Raw genomic sequence first — 15,498 nt, 5'->3', positions numbered from 1 at the left:
ACCCTACCATCCCCCAACACGTCCAGCCCAGCCACAGACTCAACCTCACTCCACCCCCTAAATATACACTCCGACCCGGCACGCCCACAGGCTGCAGCAGCAGAGACAGCGACTGTGACTCTGACGATAGCCACAGCACGCCTCCCTACTATCCCCTACTATCCCCATGCAACAGGATCCACACCCAGCGACTCTGACCACGATTCGAGTGATCCCTTCATGATCACTTTCCTAAACAAACCCCACCACCCACCAACAATGACGACCCCGATTCCGTCCCCACACAACTAGACACCACCTATTGGCACAGACAATTCGTTCAGACTCGTCCGGAATGACGAGAGCGATCCAACATCATACCAAGCAGCCCTATCAGCCCTGATACACTCCAGAGTTTGGCACCCGGGAGAAGATGACGACCTTGAGTCTGACTCCCAAAACGAGAACCCCTTTGTGACCCTGTTCGCAACCGATAACTGAGGCGTCCAGATGATGTTTCAAAAGGAACCGCTTGGGAGAAAACGGTGTCCTTTCTGATCGACCCTGCAGCATGTTTTATGTTGTTTGTAGTATTGTTAAATGTTGTATGTCAGACCGGATATTTTTTTCCCACGGCCCCACGCCTTTTCGGCCAAAACCTCTGAGGACTTGCCCACAGAGACTTGCTATTGGCCAGACGCTAGTTCAGAGGAACTAGTTTGTCTGCAGAGACTTGCTACTGTCCCAGACGCCAGTTCAGAGGAACTCGCCTGTCGACAGACGCCCGTTCGTAACTGCCCTTCTGGTTCGAAGGTAGAACCAATACGGCAACCCCCCACGATGACTACATTTCTTGCCCGTTCTTGTCGGTTGCTCAGGCAGTGGAGAAACGGCTTGGGACCTGCCCTGCCTGGGAACCCCCCTCTGGTCAGCTACGCTCGGGTAGGGGAGACACGGCATTGGTCGCCGTCCTACCCGGGGACTCCATCCAACTCTTACCCGTCGCGGCCCATACGCACCTCATTTTGGAAAGTTTTAGTTCAAAAAGTTTTGTTTTGTTTCAGGTAACCCTTAGGTTGCCAACCATATGCTATTTACATCCTCAAACATTTGGATAGTAAATCGCACAGTCTGCGAGACGGCTCGCACTGGTTCAGTATTTGTAAGTGTGTCTTGTCCTGAAATTCGGTTTTTGGGGAAAAAAATGAGGGAGTCACACATAGTGACCAATTATGAAGGGAGTAATTGGCACTAAAGGACAGACAGGCTATCATACGAGATGTTAAACCAAGGTAGTAACAGACACTATGCTTGATCACACAGAACTCCAGAAGCTCCAGGACTGGAGAAGAGAAGAGAAGTGAAAGAAGAAGAACCATGAGGACGTCCTCCGCGTGGTTCATCGTTATAATGGACATTTGGTTGCGCGCGAACGGGAACCCCATGACCTCAAGCCCCCCAGCCGTTAATGATTCACTTCCCCACAGTCCCCAGAGCCCAGTCACCAGCGACACCACACCATCTTGGTGTGTCATGTTTATAACCTGGTACTCCCTGTCCTACTTGATAGAATCCCTATTGGTATTGGCGATACTCTGCTGCTTCGTGCAGACTATGCGTCTGAGAAAATGGAGAAGGAGAGCCTACCGCGCTCGCACCCCGGTATATAGGATCAGATCCCCTATTTTCGGATAAGACCAGACACCCGACCCCCGAGATCTATAATAAAGAGCATTCGTTTGCGTTTCTGTTGAAAATAAAGAAATGTTCATGAAGAATTGTACGATCCTGAGCTTGACTGCCAAGGAGGAAAAGTGTGTATAAACTGCTATGATTTTGTTTGTATGGTTAAGGAAGTTAGAGTGATGAAATGTTTCAGTGAGTGTAGTGTATTAAGGATAGTTAGAGGTTCCCATTTTCTTGTTTTGTAATGCATGTCCCTGTTAGTTATAGCGCCCCTTAGAATTGTCAGTTAAAAATGTTTTTGCACAGTTATGGTCAGTGTAGAGGCCATGAAAGAAATGCTCACCGGGTCAGGGAACGGAAAGCAACGTAGTGATGTGATCCTTCACGCTTCGCGTTAGGATCACAAGGAGGGAGTGTAGCCACGTGAATTCGCCAACTCTCGATTTAAAATGGCGAACGGCAAAGGCTGACGGGAAATTCAGCCAACGCAGACAGAAACCAGCAGGTGCTGGTTTGCTGTGTATTTAATTCTGCAAAAGACAAGACAGCATCGATACCAGCGACCATCAGCATAATAATGTAGCAGCCATCTACATACTGATGAGCAATCCCCGGGAACAATAGCAACATTTGGGACACTCAAAACTAAGCCAGACTCCCCGGCGCCAGCAGGAGCCAACACAAAAGAGGTTAACGAACACCTCAAGACCGCCCATCGATTAGGGAACCACTCCAGTATTGGAGAAATCGAACCAAGCGATTGGAACGAAGTCCAATCACCTAGAACCAGGTACAGGGTCCGCCCCGAAAGGCGGGAAGCCCCTGGGGACTATAAGAGTTAAGCCCCAAGTTCAAATCGCTCTCTTCATCCTGCCTGGGTCACCCAGCAACGCGAACCAACATTGACCGTGACCAGTGCAGTGACCGCCGAAAGAAGTAAGTCTTAATTCAACGCTCGCTACGAGATAGGAGCTCCTAGCTACCAATCCGTACCAACTTTGAGTCCCGCAGACTCAGAACCCGAACGAAAGGCCATTTGTTCCCCTGACCTGGTGGGCCAGTCCGAAGTTAAGTATAGGCCTGTTAGTTGTAGAAGTAGCTTAGACGTAGAATTTGTGCATGAGTAGCGATTACTGTGTATAATAAATGTGCTTTGATTTGAATCTTACTAATCGGTGTATTGAGTTATTGATCATTTCTTTAATTTGAACCTCGTGGCGGTATCATAAAGATACCTGGCGACTCGAGAGCAAAGGTAATAAAACAGAGCAAGTTAGCAACATTCTCCACCCCCAAAAACTTCTGAGCCTCTGAAAGACCCATTGTTCACAACACTCTCCCCACTTAAAGTAAAATACCACACCGGAAAAGCAACAATCCTTCACTCTCTTTAAGTTCACAAAAGCCAATCCAATAGATAGACTTTTATCCCCCTCGAGCCCCCAATTGTTATGGGCGAGGCGTTTTCAGACCCCAAAATGTATCATGGAGTTCAACCAACTTCTCCCTTTAATGTATTTGTTGCTTTTCCTAGCACACGGCTTGTTCCCTAGGTGTGGGATTACAATTATGGACACATGGGTTTTTAAACACAAAACACTGTTTATTCCATGAACTCAACTTTAAATAAACATTGGATCTCTTAATACCCCTTACTTCAAAGATAACTCAGAAAATATTGCAACACTAAATAATTCCTCAAAATGTTCCTTCAAACTTCCAAGAGACTTAACACCTATAAACAGAATCACATCAGGTTAAAGGCTTTACTATTATGAGTTTAAATCACCTAAATGATCCAGAGATAGTCTTTCATGGCAGAGATCCAGCTCACTGCAAACACAGACACTCCCCAAGCTCTTTTCAAAACTGCAGCTCTCTGGAAACACACAGACACGCACAAGCTCTTTTCAAAACTAAGCTGCAAAATGGCTGACCTGACCTCAGCTCCACCCACTCTCTGACATCACTGTTTTCTTAAAGGTACATTGCTTAAATATCCATGTCTTAAAGGTACTCTCACATGACACAGGCCATTAGCACCCACAATGGCAAAGGTCTGAGAAACCCATTTTCATTAGCAACACAATCAGGGATACCACATGGAGTCAGCCAGACTCCAAGAAAGATCATTATCTCCGGACATCCAGGGAGGGAAGGACATTAACACCCTCTCATAACTGAAACTTCCTTTTGACAAGCTAAATGGGGCCAGAAATCATCCGGAGATGCGATTATCAGGACTGTTTTAACCAATGTCTGTACTTAACAAAATTATGCGAACCATCAGTAAAAAAGTCAATATGTTAATATTACATTTTGTTAAACTATCTGTATTCAGTAAAAAGTCAATATGTTAATATTACATTTTGTTAAACTATCTGTATTCAGTAAACAATTACCATATCAATACGGAACCTTACAACATTGAACAGTATAACTGACCATTGCAATGTACAATCTGTGAGAACTACGGACTCGGGAGAACCTGCTTTATTCGGGGCCAAGCTCTCTGTGTCTCCCACATGCATGTGATGCAATAAAGATTTTCCTTGAAGCTCATCACAGTCTCCAGAACTCGGCTTTAATTCCCTCCAACACAGTTCCTGTCTAATTTTGATCTAAAGCACCTTCACCCACAGGACACTCTTGTCCTTATCCATGACTACTCGAAATCCTATGGAATCATAGTCGCTCAGTGCAAAATGCTCCTCCACTGAAACATCAATCACTTGGCCTGGCCCATTCCCCAATACGAAGTCCAGTATGGCCCCCTCCCTGGTTGGATTGTCAACATACTGGGTCAAAAAGCCCCCCTGGACACATCTAACAAATTGCTCTCCATCCGAGCCCCTGGTTGTAAGGGATTCCCAGTCATTATGGGGGAAGTTAAAGTCACCCATCACAACTGCCCTGCGTTGTTCACACCTTTTCAGTATCTGGCTACACAACTGCTCCTCTGTCTCTTGCGGGCTGTTGGGAGGTCTGTTACACTTCCAACATTGTGATTTCACTCTTCTTATTCCTGAGCTCCACCCATAATGCCTCACTACAAGATCCGTCCAATGTGTCCACCCTCAACACTGCTGTGATCTGCTCCCTGATCAGCAATGCAACTCCCCCACCTCGTGTTTCCCCTTCTGTCCCGTCGAAAACAACGATATCCCAGAACGTTAAACTGCCAGTCCTGTCCCTCCTTTAACCATGTCTCCGTAATTGCAATTACAATTACATCATAGTTCCAAGCAGTAATCCAGACTCTCAGTTCATCTGTTTTTCCTGTTATACTTGCATTAAAGCAAACACATTCCAGACCTAACAGTCCCACAGAGCCCTGTGGCTTCCCTCTGTCTGCTCTATGTTTATCTCAGTCTCATTTTTACCCAGCCTGCTGTTGCAGTTCCCACTTTCCGGATTCCTCTCCCATGCAAGTTACTAGACTATTCGAATGCCCCTCGAAAACTACTGCTTTGATATTCTGTTTAACCAAGACAAGCTGTTGGTCAGTCTGCTGAAGCTGACCACATATCAGAAACTGGCAGATCTGAAGTGCATCTTCCCAGAGTAAGGTACAGCCTAACACAAGTTAAAGCGGTGTCAATAGAGGGGATCCAACAACCTGAGAGTCTGGCCTGAGTGGTCCAGCTTGAAGATCCAAACCAACTGACGGTTCAACGCCTCGCATTCTGAACAGATCTCCACCTACAAAGACCTCAACCCCAGCAGCGAAGATCCTCAAATCTCTCACACAAGTTAATCCATTAGTTTTGAACCTTTTCTACCTCCTCCACCTTGTGCCTGTCTTGTGTGTATCTGGGGAAGGGTGGGGTGGGGTGTAGGGAATCGTTAGATTAGCAGGCCATTGTTCCATTCTTACCATTTATATTCATCTTTTTCCTGGTCATCAATAATGTTTTTTTTTTTATGTTTTACTTATAAATCTGGTACCTGTAACTCATTGGAGCAGTCAAGGGTTACAGATCTCAGGAAAATACACAAATTATTGGTTAATTCACTTTAAAATAAATTTAGAATACCCAATTCTTTTTTTTTCCAATTAAGGGGCAATTTAGCATGGCCAATTCATCTACCCTGCAGATCTTTTTGGGTTGTGGGGGTGAGGCCCACGCAGACACGGGGAGAATGTGCAAACTCCACACGGACAGTGACCCAGGGACGGGATCGAACCCGGGTCCTCTGCTCCATGAGGCAGCAGTGCTAACCATTTTGCCACCCTATTGGTTAATTCACTTATGTTGGGACTCTAGGGTCTGTAATTGACCACGCACTCACCCAGAATGACAAGTATTTATTTCCTCCTCCTCTTTTGCCCTTTGATTATTTAGTATGTTGTTAGTGCCCTCTACCGTGGAGACTGACGCAGAATATTTATTTAACTTCTCTGCCATTTCCTGGTTCCCCATTATTATTTCCCAAGTCTCATTCTGTAAGGGGCCATTGTTCACTTTGGCCTCTCTCTTCCGTTTTATATATTTGAAGAATTCCTACTCTCCATTTTCATATTACTTGTTAATTTACTCTCAGTTTATCTTCTTCCTCTTTTTTTTTGGTCCTCATTTGTTGGTTTTTAAATCTTACCCAATCCTCTGGCTTACCTCTAATCTTGGTTAACAATGGTTGATTTATTCTCTTCCTCGAGGGTGCTAACTATTCCAAAGACTCAAGACCAGAACAGAACCCTAAAACCCCTTCCCATTGACTCCCACTGTGATTAATCCTAATGGTTCCAAACTCTTTCTCGTTTACTCTCACTGGACATAATCCCAAAAGAATATAAACTTCGTCCAATATCACAAGGTATGACGTCTTCCACCTATCCCATTTCCAACATTTTTGATTTTTGCCCCAATGTGTATTTGGTGATTACAGTCAGCCCCAGACGATAGGCTAAAGTTGTCCACTACGCACCATTGCCTCCAGCTCCCTGGTCATGAATGCTACAGATAGGGTTGTAGTGCTCGCACTCTATGCAGGCTCGCAGAACTCGGTTCATTTTCTGCTCCATCTCAGCATCACCTCGCTGTACAGCTCCGAAATCCAGCTCCGCTGTGTTGTCGCCCTGCACCTGGGTGGTCAGAGGGGGAAACAGACAAAGTGTAAGTAACTACCAGAGGTACAGGGGTTACCTCTCCATACTTACCTTTGCTGTCTCTGCTCGCCCCCACCACTGCCGCTCACTGAGCCAAAGTAACGCATCGCACTGACTCTTACCTGGATTGAGGAGGCAGCCCCTCCTCCCACTCCAATTCGATAGACCGGGCCTCCAATCTTCACCACCTCCATTTCTGAAATCAGAGCACGGGTCAGCAAAGGAAGTCAAAATGCACAAGATACTAGGCAAGGCAGATGTCAATGCAGAAGATCAAAAATACTGGACAGTGGGGTCAGCGCACCGCACCCAATAATAATAATCTTTATTAGTGTCACAAGGAGGCTTACATTAACACTGCGATGAAGTTACTGTGAAAATGAATGAAATGAAATGAAAATCGCTTATTGTCACAAGTAGGCTTCAAATGAAATTACTGTGAAAAGCCCCTAGTCGCCACATGCTGGCGCCTGTTCAGGGAGGCTGTTACGGGAATCGAACTGTGCTGCTGGCCTGCCTTGGTCTGCTTTCAAAGCCAGCGATTTAGCCCTGTGCTAAACAGCCCCTCAAAATCCCCTAATCATCACAATCCGGCACCTGTTCAGGTACAGAGGGAGAATTCAGAATGTCCAATTCACCGAATAAGCACGTCTTTCGGGACTACACAGAACAGTGAGGCCAGCGCACAGCACCTAATACAGAGGACATCCGGGTCAGCACACTGCACCCAATACACAGGACAGCAGGGTCAGCGCACACCACCCAATACACAGGACAGTGGGGTCAGCACACTGGTCATCATACACAAGACATCAGGGTGAGCACACAGCACCCAGTACACAGGAGAGCTGGTGCAGCATACAGCACCCAATACACAGGACAGCAGGGTCAGTGCACACCACCCATTAAACAGGACAGCTTTTTTTGCTGGATATAGACTGCCCACAGAAATACAATCGGATCAAGGATCAAATTTTACCTCAAGGTTATTCAAGGAGGTTATGGATAGCTTCGGAGTAAGCTACCCAATTTAAATCAACTGCATACTATCCAGAATCGCAGGTAGCATTAGAACAGTAGCATCAGACGTTAAAGACAATGTTGAGGATTTATTGTCAAGATTATCCAGAGGATTGGGATAATGGAATTCCATTCGTATTGTTTGCAATTAGGGATGTATCTAACGAATCAACCACATTCAGTCCTTTCGAAGTAATTTTTGGCCATGAGGTAAGGGGACCACTTAAATTGATGAAGGAGAAATTGGTGAGTGAGCAATCTGAAACTACATTCTTGGATTACGTGTCAAATTTTGGAGAACGATTAAATAGAGCAGGTGAAGGAACAGAGAGATCTTGGGGTTCATGTCCACAGATCTCTGAAGTTTGCCACTCAAGTGGATAGAGCCGTGAAGAAGGCTTATAGAGTGTTAGCGTTTATTAACAGTTTAAGAGCCGTGGGGTTATGCTGCAACTATACATGACTCTGGTGAGACCACATTTGGAGTATTGTGTGCAGTTCTGGTCACCTCATTATAGTAAGGATGTGGAAGCATTGGAAAGGATGCAAAGGAGATTTACCAGGATGCTGCCTGGTTTGCAGGATAGGTCTTATGAGGAATGGTTGAGGTAGCTAGGGCCACTCTTTGGAGCGGAGGAGGATGAGAGGCACCTTAATAGAAGTTTATAAGATAATGAGGGGAATAGATAAGAGTGAATGTTCAGAGACTATTTTGTCGGGTGGACGTAGCTGTTACAAGGGGGCATAACTATAAGATTCAGGGTGGGAGATATAGGAGGGATGTCCGAGGTAGGTTCTTTACTCAGAGAGAGGTTAGGGTGTGGAATGGACTGCCTGCTGTGATAGTGGAGTCGGACACTTTAGGAACTTTCAAACGGTTATTGGATAGGCACATGGAGCACACCAGAATGACAGGGAGTGGGATGGCTTGATCTTGGTTTTGGACAATGCTTGGCACAACATAGAGGGCCGAAGGGCTTGTTCTGTGCTGTACTGTTTTATGTTCTATGAATTGGCTAGACAACATTTAAAAGTTGCACAGCATGTTCTGAAACAAGACACGGACAAGAAAGAAAAAGTTCATAGTTTTACCAGTGGAGATAAAGTTTTAGTATAGTTACCAATAGAACATTACAGCGCAGTACAGGCCCTTCGGCCCTCGATGTTGCGCCGACCTGTAAAACCACTCTAAAGCCCATCTACACTATTCCCTTATCATCCATATGTTTATCCAATGACCATTTGAATGTCCTTAGTGTTGGCGAGTCCACTACTGTTGCAGGCAGGGCATTCCACGCCCTTACTACTCTCTGAGTAAAGAACCTACCTCTGACATCTGTCTTATATCTATCTCCCCTCAATCTAAAGGTATGTCCCCTCGTGCTAGACATCACCATCCGAGGAAAAAGGCTCTCACTGTCCACCCTATCCAATCCTCTGATCATCTTGTATGCCTCAATTAAGTCACCTCTTAACCTTCTTCTCTCTAATGAAAACAGCCTCAAGTCCCTCAGCCTTTCCTCATAAGATCTTCCCTCCATACCAGGCAACATTCTGGTAAATCTCCTCTGCACCCTTTCCAATGCTTCCACATCCTTCCTATAATGCGGCAAACAGAATTGCACGCAATACTCCAAATGCGGCCGCACCAGTGTTGTATAGCTGCAACATGACTTCATGGCTCCTAAACTCAATCCCTCTACCAATACAAGCTAACCCACCCCACGAGGTTAACAACCCTCTCAACCTGGATGGCAACTTTCAGGGGTCTATGTACATGGACACCGAGATCTCTCTGCTCATCCACACTGCCAAGAATCTTATCATTAGCCCAGTACTCGGTCTTCCTGTTATTCCTTCCAAAATGAATCACCTCACACTTTTCTGCATTAAACTCCATTTGCCACCTCTCAGCCCAGCGTTGCAGCTTATCTATGTCCCTCTGTAACTTGTAATATCCTTCTGCACTGTCCACAACTCCACCGACTTTAGTGTCATCTGCAAATTTACTCACCCATCCTTCTACGTCCTCCTCCAGGTCACTGATAGGAGTAATCTATAGGCCACCAAATAGTAACATTATGGTGGGGCAGGCAATAAACAAAGAAATAACTGATGCATGTAGAAATGGTACAGCAGTTATCATGGGGGATTTTAATCTACATGTCGATTGGTTTAACCAGGTCGGTCAAGGCAGCCTTGAGGAGGAGTTTATAGAATGTATCCGCGATAGTTTCCTAGAACAGTATGTAATGGAACCTACAAGGGAACAAGCGGTCCTAGATCTGGTCCTGTGTAATGAGACAGGATTGATTCAGGATCTCATAGTTAGGGATCCTCTCGGAAGGAGCGATCGCAATATGGTGGAATTTAAAATACAGATGGAGGGTGAGAAGGTAAAATCAAGCTTAAACAAAGGAGATTACAATGGGATGAGAGAAGAACTAGCTAAGGTAGACTGGGAGCAAGGACTTTATGGTGAAACAGTTGAGGAACAGTGGAGAACCTTCCAAGTGATTTTTCACAGTGCTCAGCAAAGGTTTATACCAACAAAGACGAAGGACGGTAAAAGAGGGAAAATCGACCGTGGATATCTAAGGAAATAAGGGAGAGTATCAAATTGAAGGAAAAAACATACAAAGTAGCTAAGGTCAGTGGGAGACTAGAGGACTGGGAAATCTTTAGGGGGGGCAACAGAAGCTACTAAAAAAGCTATAAAGAAGAGTATAATAGATTATGAGAGTAGACTTGCTCAGAATATAAAAACATATAGTAAAAGTTTCTACAAATACATAAAACAAAAAAGAGTGGCTAAGGTAAATATTGGTCCTTTAGAGGATGAGAAGGGAGATTTAATAATGGGAGATGAGGAAATGGTTGAGGAACTGAACAGGTTTTTTGGGTCGGTCTTCACAGTGGAAGACATAAATAACATGCCAGTGACTGATGGAAATGAGGCTATGACAGGTGAGGACCCTGAGAGGATTGTTATTGACGAATGTGATATAAAATAGTTACTTTAGAGATACTAGTTAATGTAATGTAGAAATAAGCCACTTTGATTCTGGCAGTTAGGGACAAAGGGGTTTGAGACCGCATGGAAAAAGCAGGAAGAGGTGTGTCTATGAGAGTGATGCTGCATTGATAGGGGCCAGAGAAAGGGATTGGAAGTGAGCCAATCAGAATAGATCGACCAGGTCAGGAGGGACATAGGCTGACCTATGTCCGTCGAGTATGTGAAACTTGATACCATTTGAATTGATTTTACAGAGATCCCTTTGTCTCTTTGTTCAGTCGTTTTCCTGGAGCTTAAGAGGCTGGATGTCTCTTACGTTTCTGTAAGATGAATTAAGCTTGCAAGCTAAATAAATAACTTCTTTTTACGTGCGAATCCATCTCAACTTTTATTGAGGCCAGACTGACAGAGAAAGAAATTTGGGGATCAACATTTGGTGCCGAAAACCGGGATTTCTCAGGGCGATCCTGATCCAACTGCGAAATCAGAATTAGACTGATTATGAACAGGAGGATGGGGAACAAAGGGCCCTCAATGTAGAACTGGAAAACGACCGCGCATTGATTGTTCCCCTCTTCTTATCGTCTGATTAGTCTGGTCACTCGCGGTTGGCACAGAAAGACCGCCTCGACGAAATCACAGGTCAGTCTGGGGATAAGCATTTTAATTGATGGGATTTCATGGAGTTAATTCGGCTGGGGTAGGCTATACTGTTGATGTAACATTTAAAATATAAATGGTTCAACTTTATTTGTGAGTTAATTCGGCTGGGGTAGGCTGTACTGTTGATGTAACATTTAAAATATAAATGGTTCAACTTTATTTGTGAGTTAATTCGGTTGGGTTACGTTATGAGAGGTACATGTAACATTTGAAATTGAAAAATGGTTCACCTCTATATGTCTGTGTGTTAAAAATATAGTTGATTAAGCTAAAAAAAATTCTTTGGACTGTAGTGGCGAAAAAACGCAGTTCCAAGGACTAGTTGAGATTATGGGAAATTCCTTGGATAGCACAAATGATCCAGGCATGCCACTGCAAATATTATGTGATAAGTATCCGGACAAAGCGAAGGACTTTAGAAAATTGTCAGCACAGTTAAGAACTAAAATGGGAGATGAATGGCCACTAGGGGGAACCAAAGACCTAGAAATGGTTAAGAAAATCCAGGGACAAATATGGAAAAAAAATCAAGGTATGAAAACTAAAGAATTAATTGGATTATGGAGGCAATATTGTCAAGAGGAAAAAGATAAGATTATGTTGTCCAGCTGGCAGGATAACGCCCTTAAAATGGGGATTTCAATTAGTGAACAGGGTAACCTAAAAACATTACAGATCTTGAAAAAGGAATGTGCATTTAAAAAAAGAGCAAATAGAGACAGGAAGGACCCGGGTCACACAAGAGGTGAACTACGTAGTTCAATGGCTGGCCTTGAATTGACAGAAGAAGAAAAATTCAATAATTCGGAAAAGTCAGTAAAAGTTCCGTCTGCACCCATAGTATGGTCTGCGCTCATTCCAGAACCACCAGAGTACAATAATATATACCCAGCCATTGCTCCCCGGATTTCAAATATGCCAGAAACTCGAGCCCTTTTGGGTGATAGTGTGGGTCCTGATTTACCAACTTCACAACCGAAAGAGCAAAAGGAACTCTGTCTCACAAGCCCAGTTAGCTCTAGGACAAGATCTCGGACAGCGAGAGAGGGGCTTGAAGCTCACCAGAAACAATTAAGCATATCACCTAAGTCTCCCCAAACTAAGGAGAAATCACAAGATTTGGGAACAAAGAAAACTGAAACAACTTCGGTTGAAGAGAAAGAACTCCCCCTAGTGACAGGGAGAGACGTTGAAGTCTTGGAACAACCAGGGGAAATAGCTAGAGTGCCCCCTGGTGACATTCGGAGACAGTTACCGATTAGGAAGATGCGAAACCCCGATCCAGGGACTGCGGCAGCGAACCCCACAATAGACGTTTACTTCCCATGGACACCCAGTGAGATGATGGCTATTATGGCTACAATCCCAGATAGAAAAAAATCTCCTGCTGCCTTCGTGGATTCATTGAGAACTACCATCTCAATTTATCAAGCTGGTTCAAGGGACCTCTGGGCCCTAGTCCAGCAGATTTTAACCCCAGCAGAGTACCGCAATTATCTTAACCACCTGAATTATGCTAGTCATGCCGCACTCCAGCAGGCCTATGCGTTAGACGACGATAGAAGGACACATCTTGAATGCGTTGAATAGCACATTTCAAAGGCCCATAAATCTTTCTGTTATCTTAGACCTAAAACCTAAGAAGACTGAAGAGCCAGAGGAATTTCTGGAGCATTTTAATGAAATCTACCGGGGGCAGTCAGGCGATTTGCTGTATCAAAATGGTCAGAATTCCCCTCAATACTGTGCTATGTTAATGCATTGCCTACCACCTTCTGTGGTTACTGCTGTGAAATGTAATAACATGAATTGGACAGAGAACGACCCTTCCCAGATGGCAAGGGCAGTCAGATTTTACTGGAAGGAGGGTGTAGGCCAAGAAGGAGGCTCAGTTACAAAGGTTAAGACTGAGTATGTAATGAAAAAGGATGATCTGCGACCCAACAAGCGGCAGAAATGGTAGTTTACCAGCAGGGGCCCCAATATAGTGACTTTGCGTGGGTGGATCAGCGAAGAGGAGGATACCAAACCCACCCAAAGGGACCCTCACCCTATTTTTATGGCCCACCGAACGAATCAACAGCTCTACAACCGCAGCCCCCTCTGAGGGGCCATTGGTCTACTGGAAGACGAGGCCGGGGCAGAAATAGAGGGAGCAATGCATGTTTTAATTGCGGCCGTGTAGATCACTGGCAACAGGAATGCCCCTTTAAAAGACAGACAGTAGAAGGAGATTATTCGACCCAAAGGAGAGGGTACCCACCAAGGGGAGGACAGATGAGATACACTGACTTCTCCCAGGAAAACCCTTTCCCAACACAGGATTGACTAGCTAATTTAGCCATAAGGACTCTCCAATCCGACAGGGAACCTATTATCTCTCTGCAGATAGGAGATCAACATCACTCATTTGTAATCGACACAGGGGCAGCTATGTCTTCTGTGCAATCAACACTTAAATTACCAATATCCGACCACACGCAGCAATTATCAGGGTTCCAAGGACAGGTGTGTGAGTATCCTATTTCTGAACCTGTGACAGTCACTTACGAGAATACGTCTGCAGAACATCAGTTTGTAGTGACTACTGGATTGGACTGTAACTTGTTGGCCCGGGATTTACTGTGTATCTTCCAGCTACAGCTAGAATGCGGAGATGAGGGGGTAACGGTTACATCATGGAGGATAAGACAACAGTGCTATATTTCTATCACCCCCCAGTGGTGGACGTTAGACGTTGAACAGTCACTGCATCACGTTACCCTGGCCTATGACAGAACTGGACGAAACAGGGAGTTGGAGGACAAATACCGGCCATTACTTGAGACCGAATGGCCAGTCAAGGTTACAGCCACAGTCATGGGAAAAGAAGGTACAGCCGATTTTGTTACAATATCACCACATTTATGGCCACAGTCAGCTTCGGTAAGCCCTCATATTACACGTCAGGTCCATGACCAGTACCATGCCAGGGATATGGGGCGAATGGTCAGGAGGGCAGTGGATCATTCAGATCCAACAGACTACGCACTTCAAGTCATGCCAGACGGCACTACCATAAAATATTTTGAGGTCCCTGAAACGATTAACACTCGACTGCAGCATCACAGGGGACATGATGTGTTGGAATATGTCAATCCACAGGTCTGGGCGGAATACCCATCACAAGTGGGAAAGACAAATGTTACACCTATCAAGGTAATGATTAAGGATCATGCAAAGCTACCTTCCATTCGGCAATACCCCCTGAAATCTCAAGCTGCTCCATCAATAGATAAATTAATTCAAGAACTGTTGAAACAGGGTATTTTGGTCCCTTGCCAATCAGAATGCAATACCCCAATACCTGCTGTGCCTAAACCAGCCAAACCAGACCAGTACCGATTAGTACAGGATTTACGTTCAATTAATGCCATCGCACAGCCGTTACATGCTCTCGTCCCTAACCCTGCCCACACTGGCTCAAATTCCAGCTCAAGCCCGGGTCTTCGCCGTAATTGACCTTCAGCACGCCTTCTTTGCCCTCCCACTTGCGACTGAAAGTCAATATTTGTTTGCCTTCACTTACAATGGACAGCAGTATACCTGGACCCGACTGCCACAGGGGTTCGTCAATTCACCTACACTCTTCTCCAGATGTCTGCAGACCCAACTTCAGGCCTTGACATTGGAGCACGGTTCCACTCTAGTGCAGTATGTAGATGACATATTGGTGGCAAGTCCTGACGAGCCCAGTAATATGGATGATGTGATCCAATTATTGAACCACCTAACCTCGTTGGGTTATGTTGTTTCACAAGCAAAGGTCTTGGTGGCTCAGAGAAAAGTTAAGTTCTTAGGAGTTTTACTTACAGCCACAGAAAGAAGTCTCGAACCCAGTAGGATTGAACCAATATGCCAATTCCCCGCCCCTACAATAGCCAAGGAGGTTCGTCATTGGCTGGGTATGGTGAATTATTGTCGGCAGTGGATACCAAACATCGCTGTCTATACAAAGCTGCTGACACCTTACACGAGTAAAGAG

The 15,498-nt window shown here is 45.0% G+C and overlaps 1 protein-coding gene across 3 annotated transcripts in view; it reads right to left on the bottom strand.

Moving 5' to 3' along the window:
- Positions 1-15,498, bottom strand: part of pfas (phosphoribosylformylglycinamidine synthase) — a 465,594-nt gene that overhangs the window by 129,997 nt on the left and 320,099 nt on the right. For all 3 annotated transcript variants that reach the window (XM_072471967.1, XM_072471969.1, XM_072471968.1), the window contains 2 exons: positions 6,898-6,971; positions 6,595-6,751 (listed from right to left, as the gene is read on the bottom strand). In XM_072471967.1, the coding sequence (XP_072328068.1) occupies positions 6,595-6,751; positions 6,898-6,971 (231 nt within the window). The remainder of the gene's footprint in view (positions 1-6,594; positions 6,752-6,897; positions 6,972-15,498) is intronic.

Source organism: Scyliorhinus torazame, chromosome 13 (assembly GCF_047496885.1).
Source record: "Scyliorhinus torazame isolate Kashiwa2021f chromosome 13, sScyTor2.1, whole genome shotgun sequence".
In the NCBI taxonomy this organism is placed as follows: domain Eukaryota; kingdom Metazoa; phylum Chordata; class Chondrichthyes; order Carcharhiniformes; family Scyliorhinidae; genus Scyliorhinus; species Scyliorhinus torazame.
This window is presented reverse-complemented; position numbering and strand designations above follow the sequence as displayed.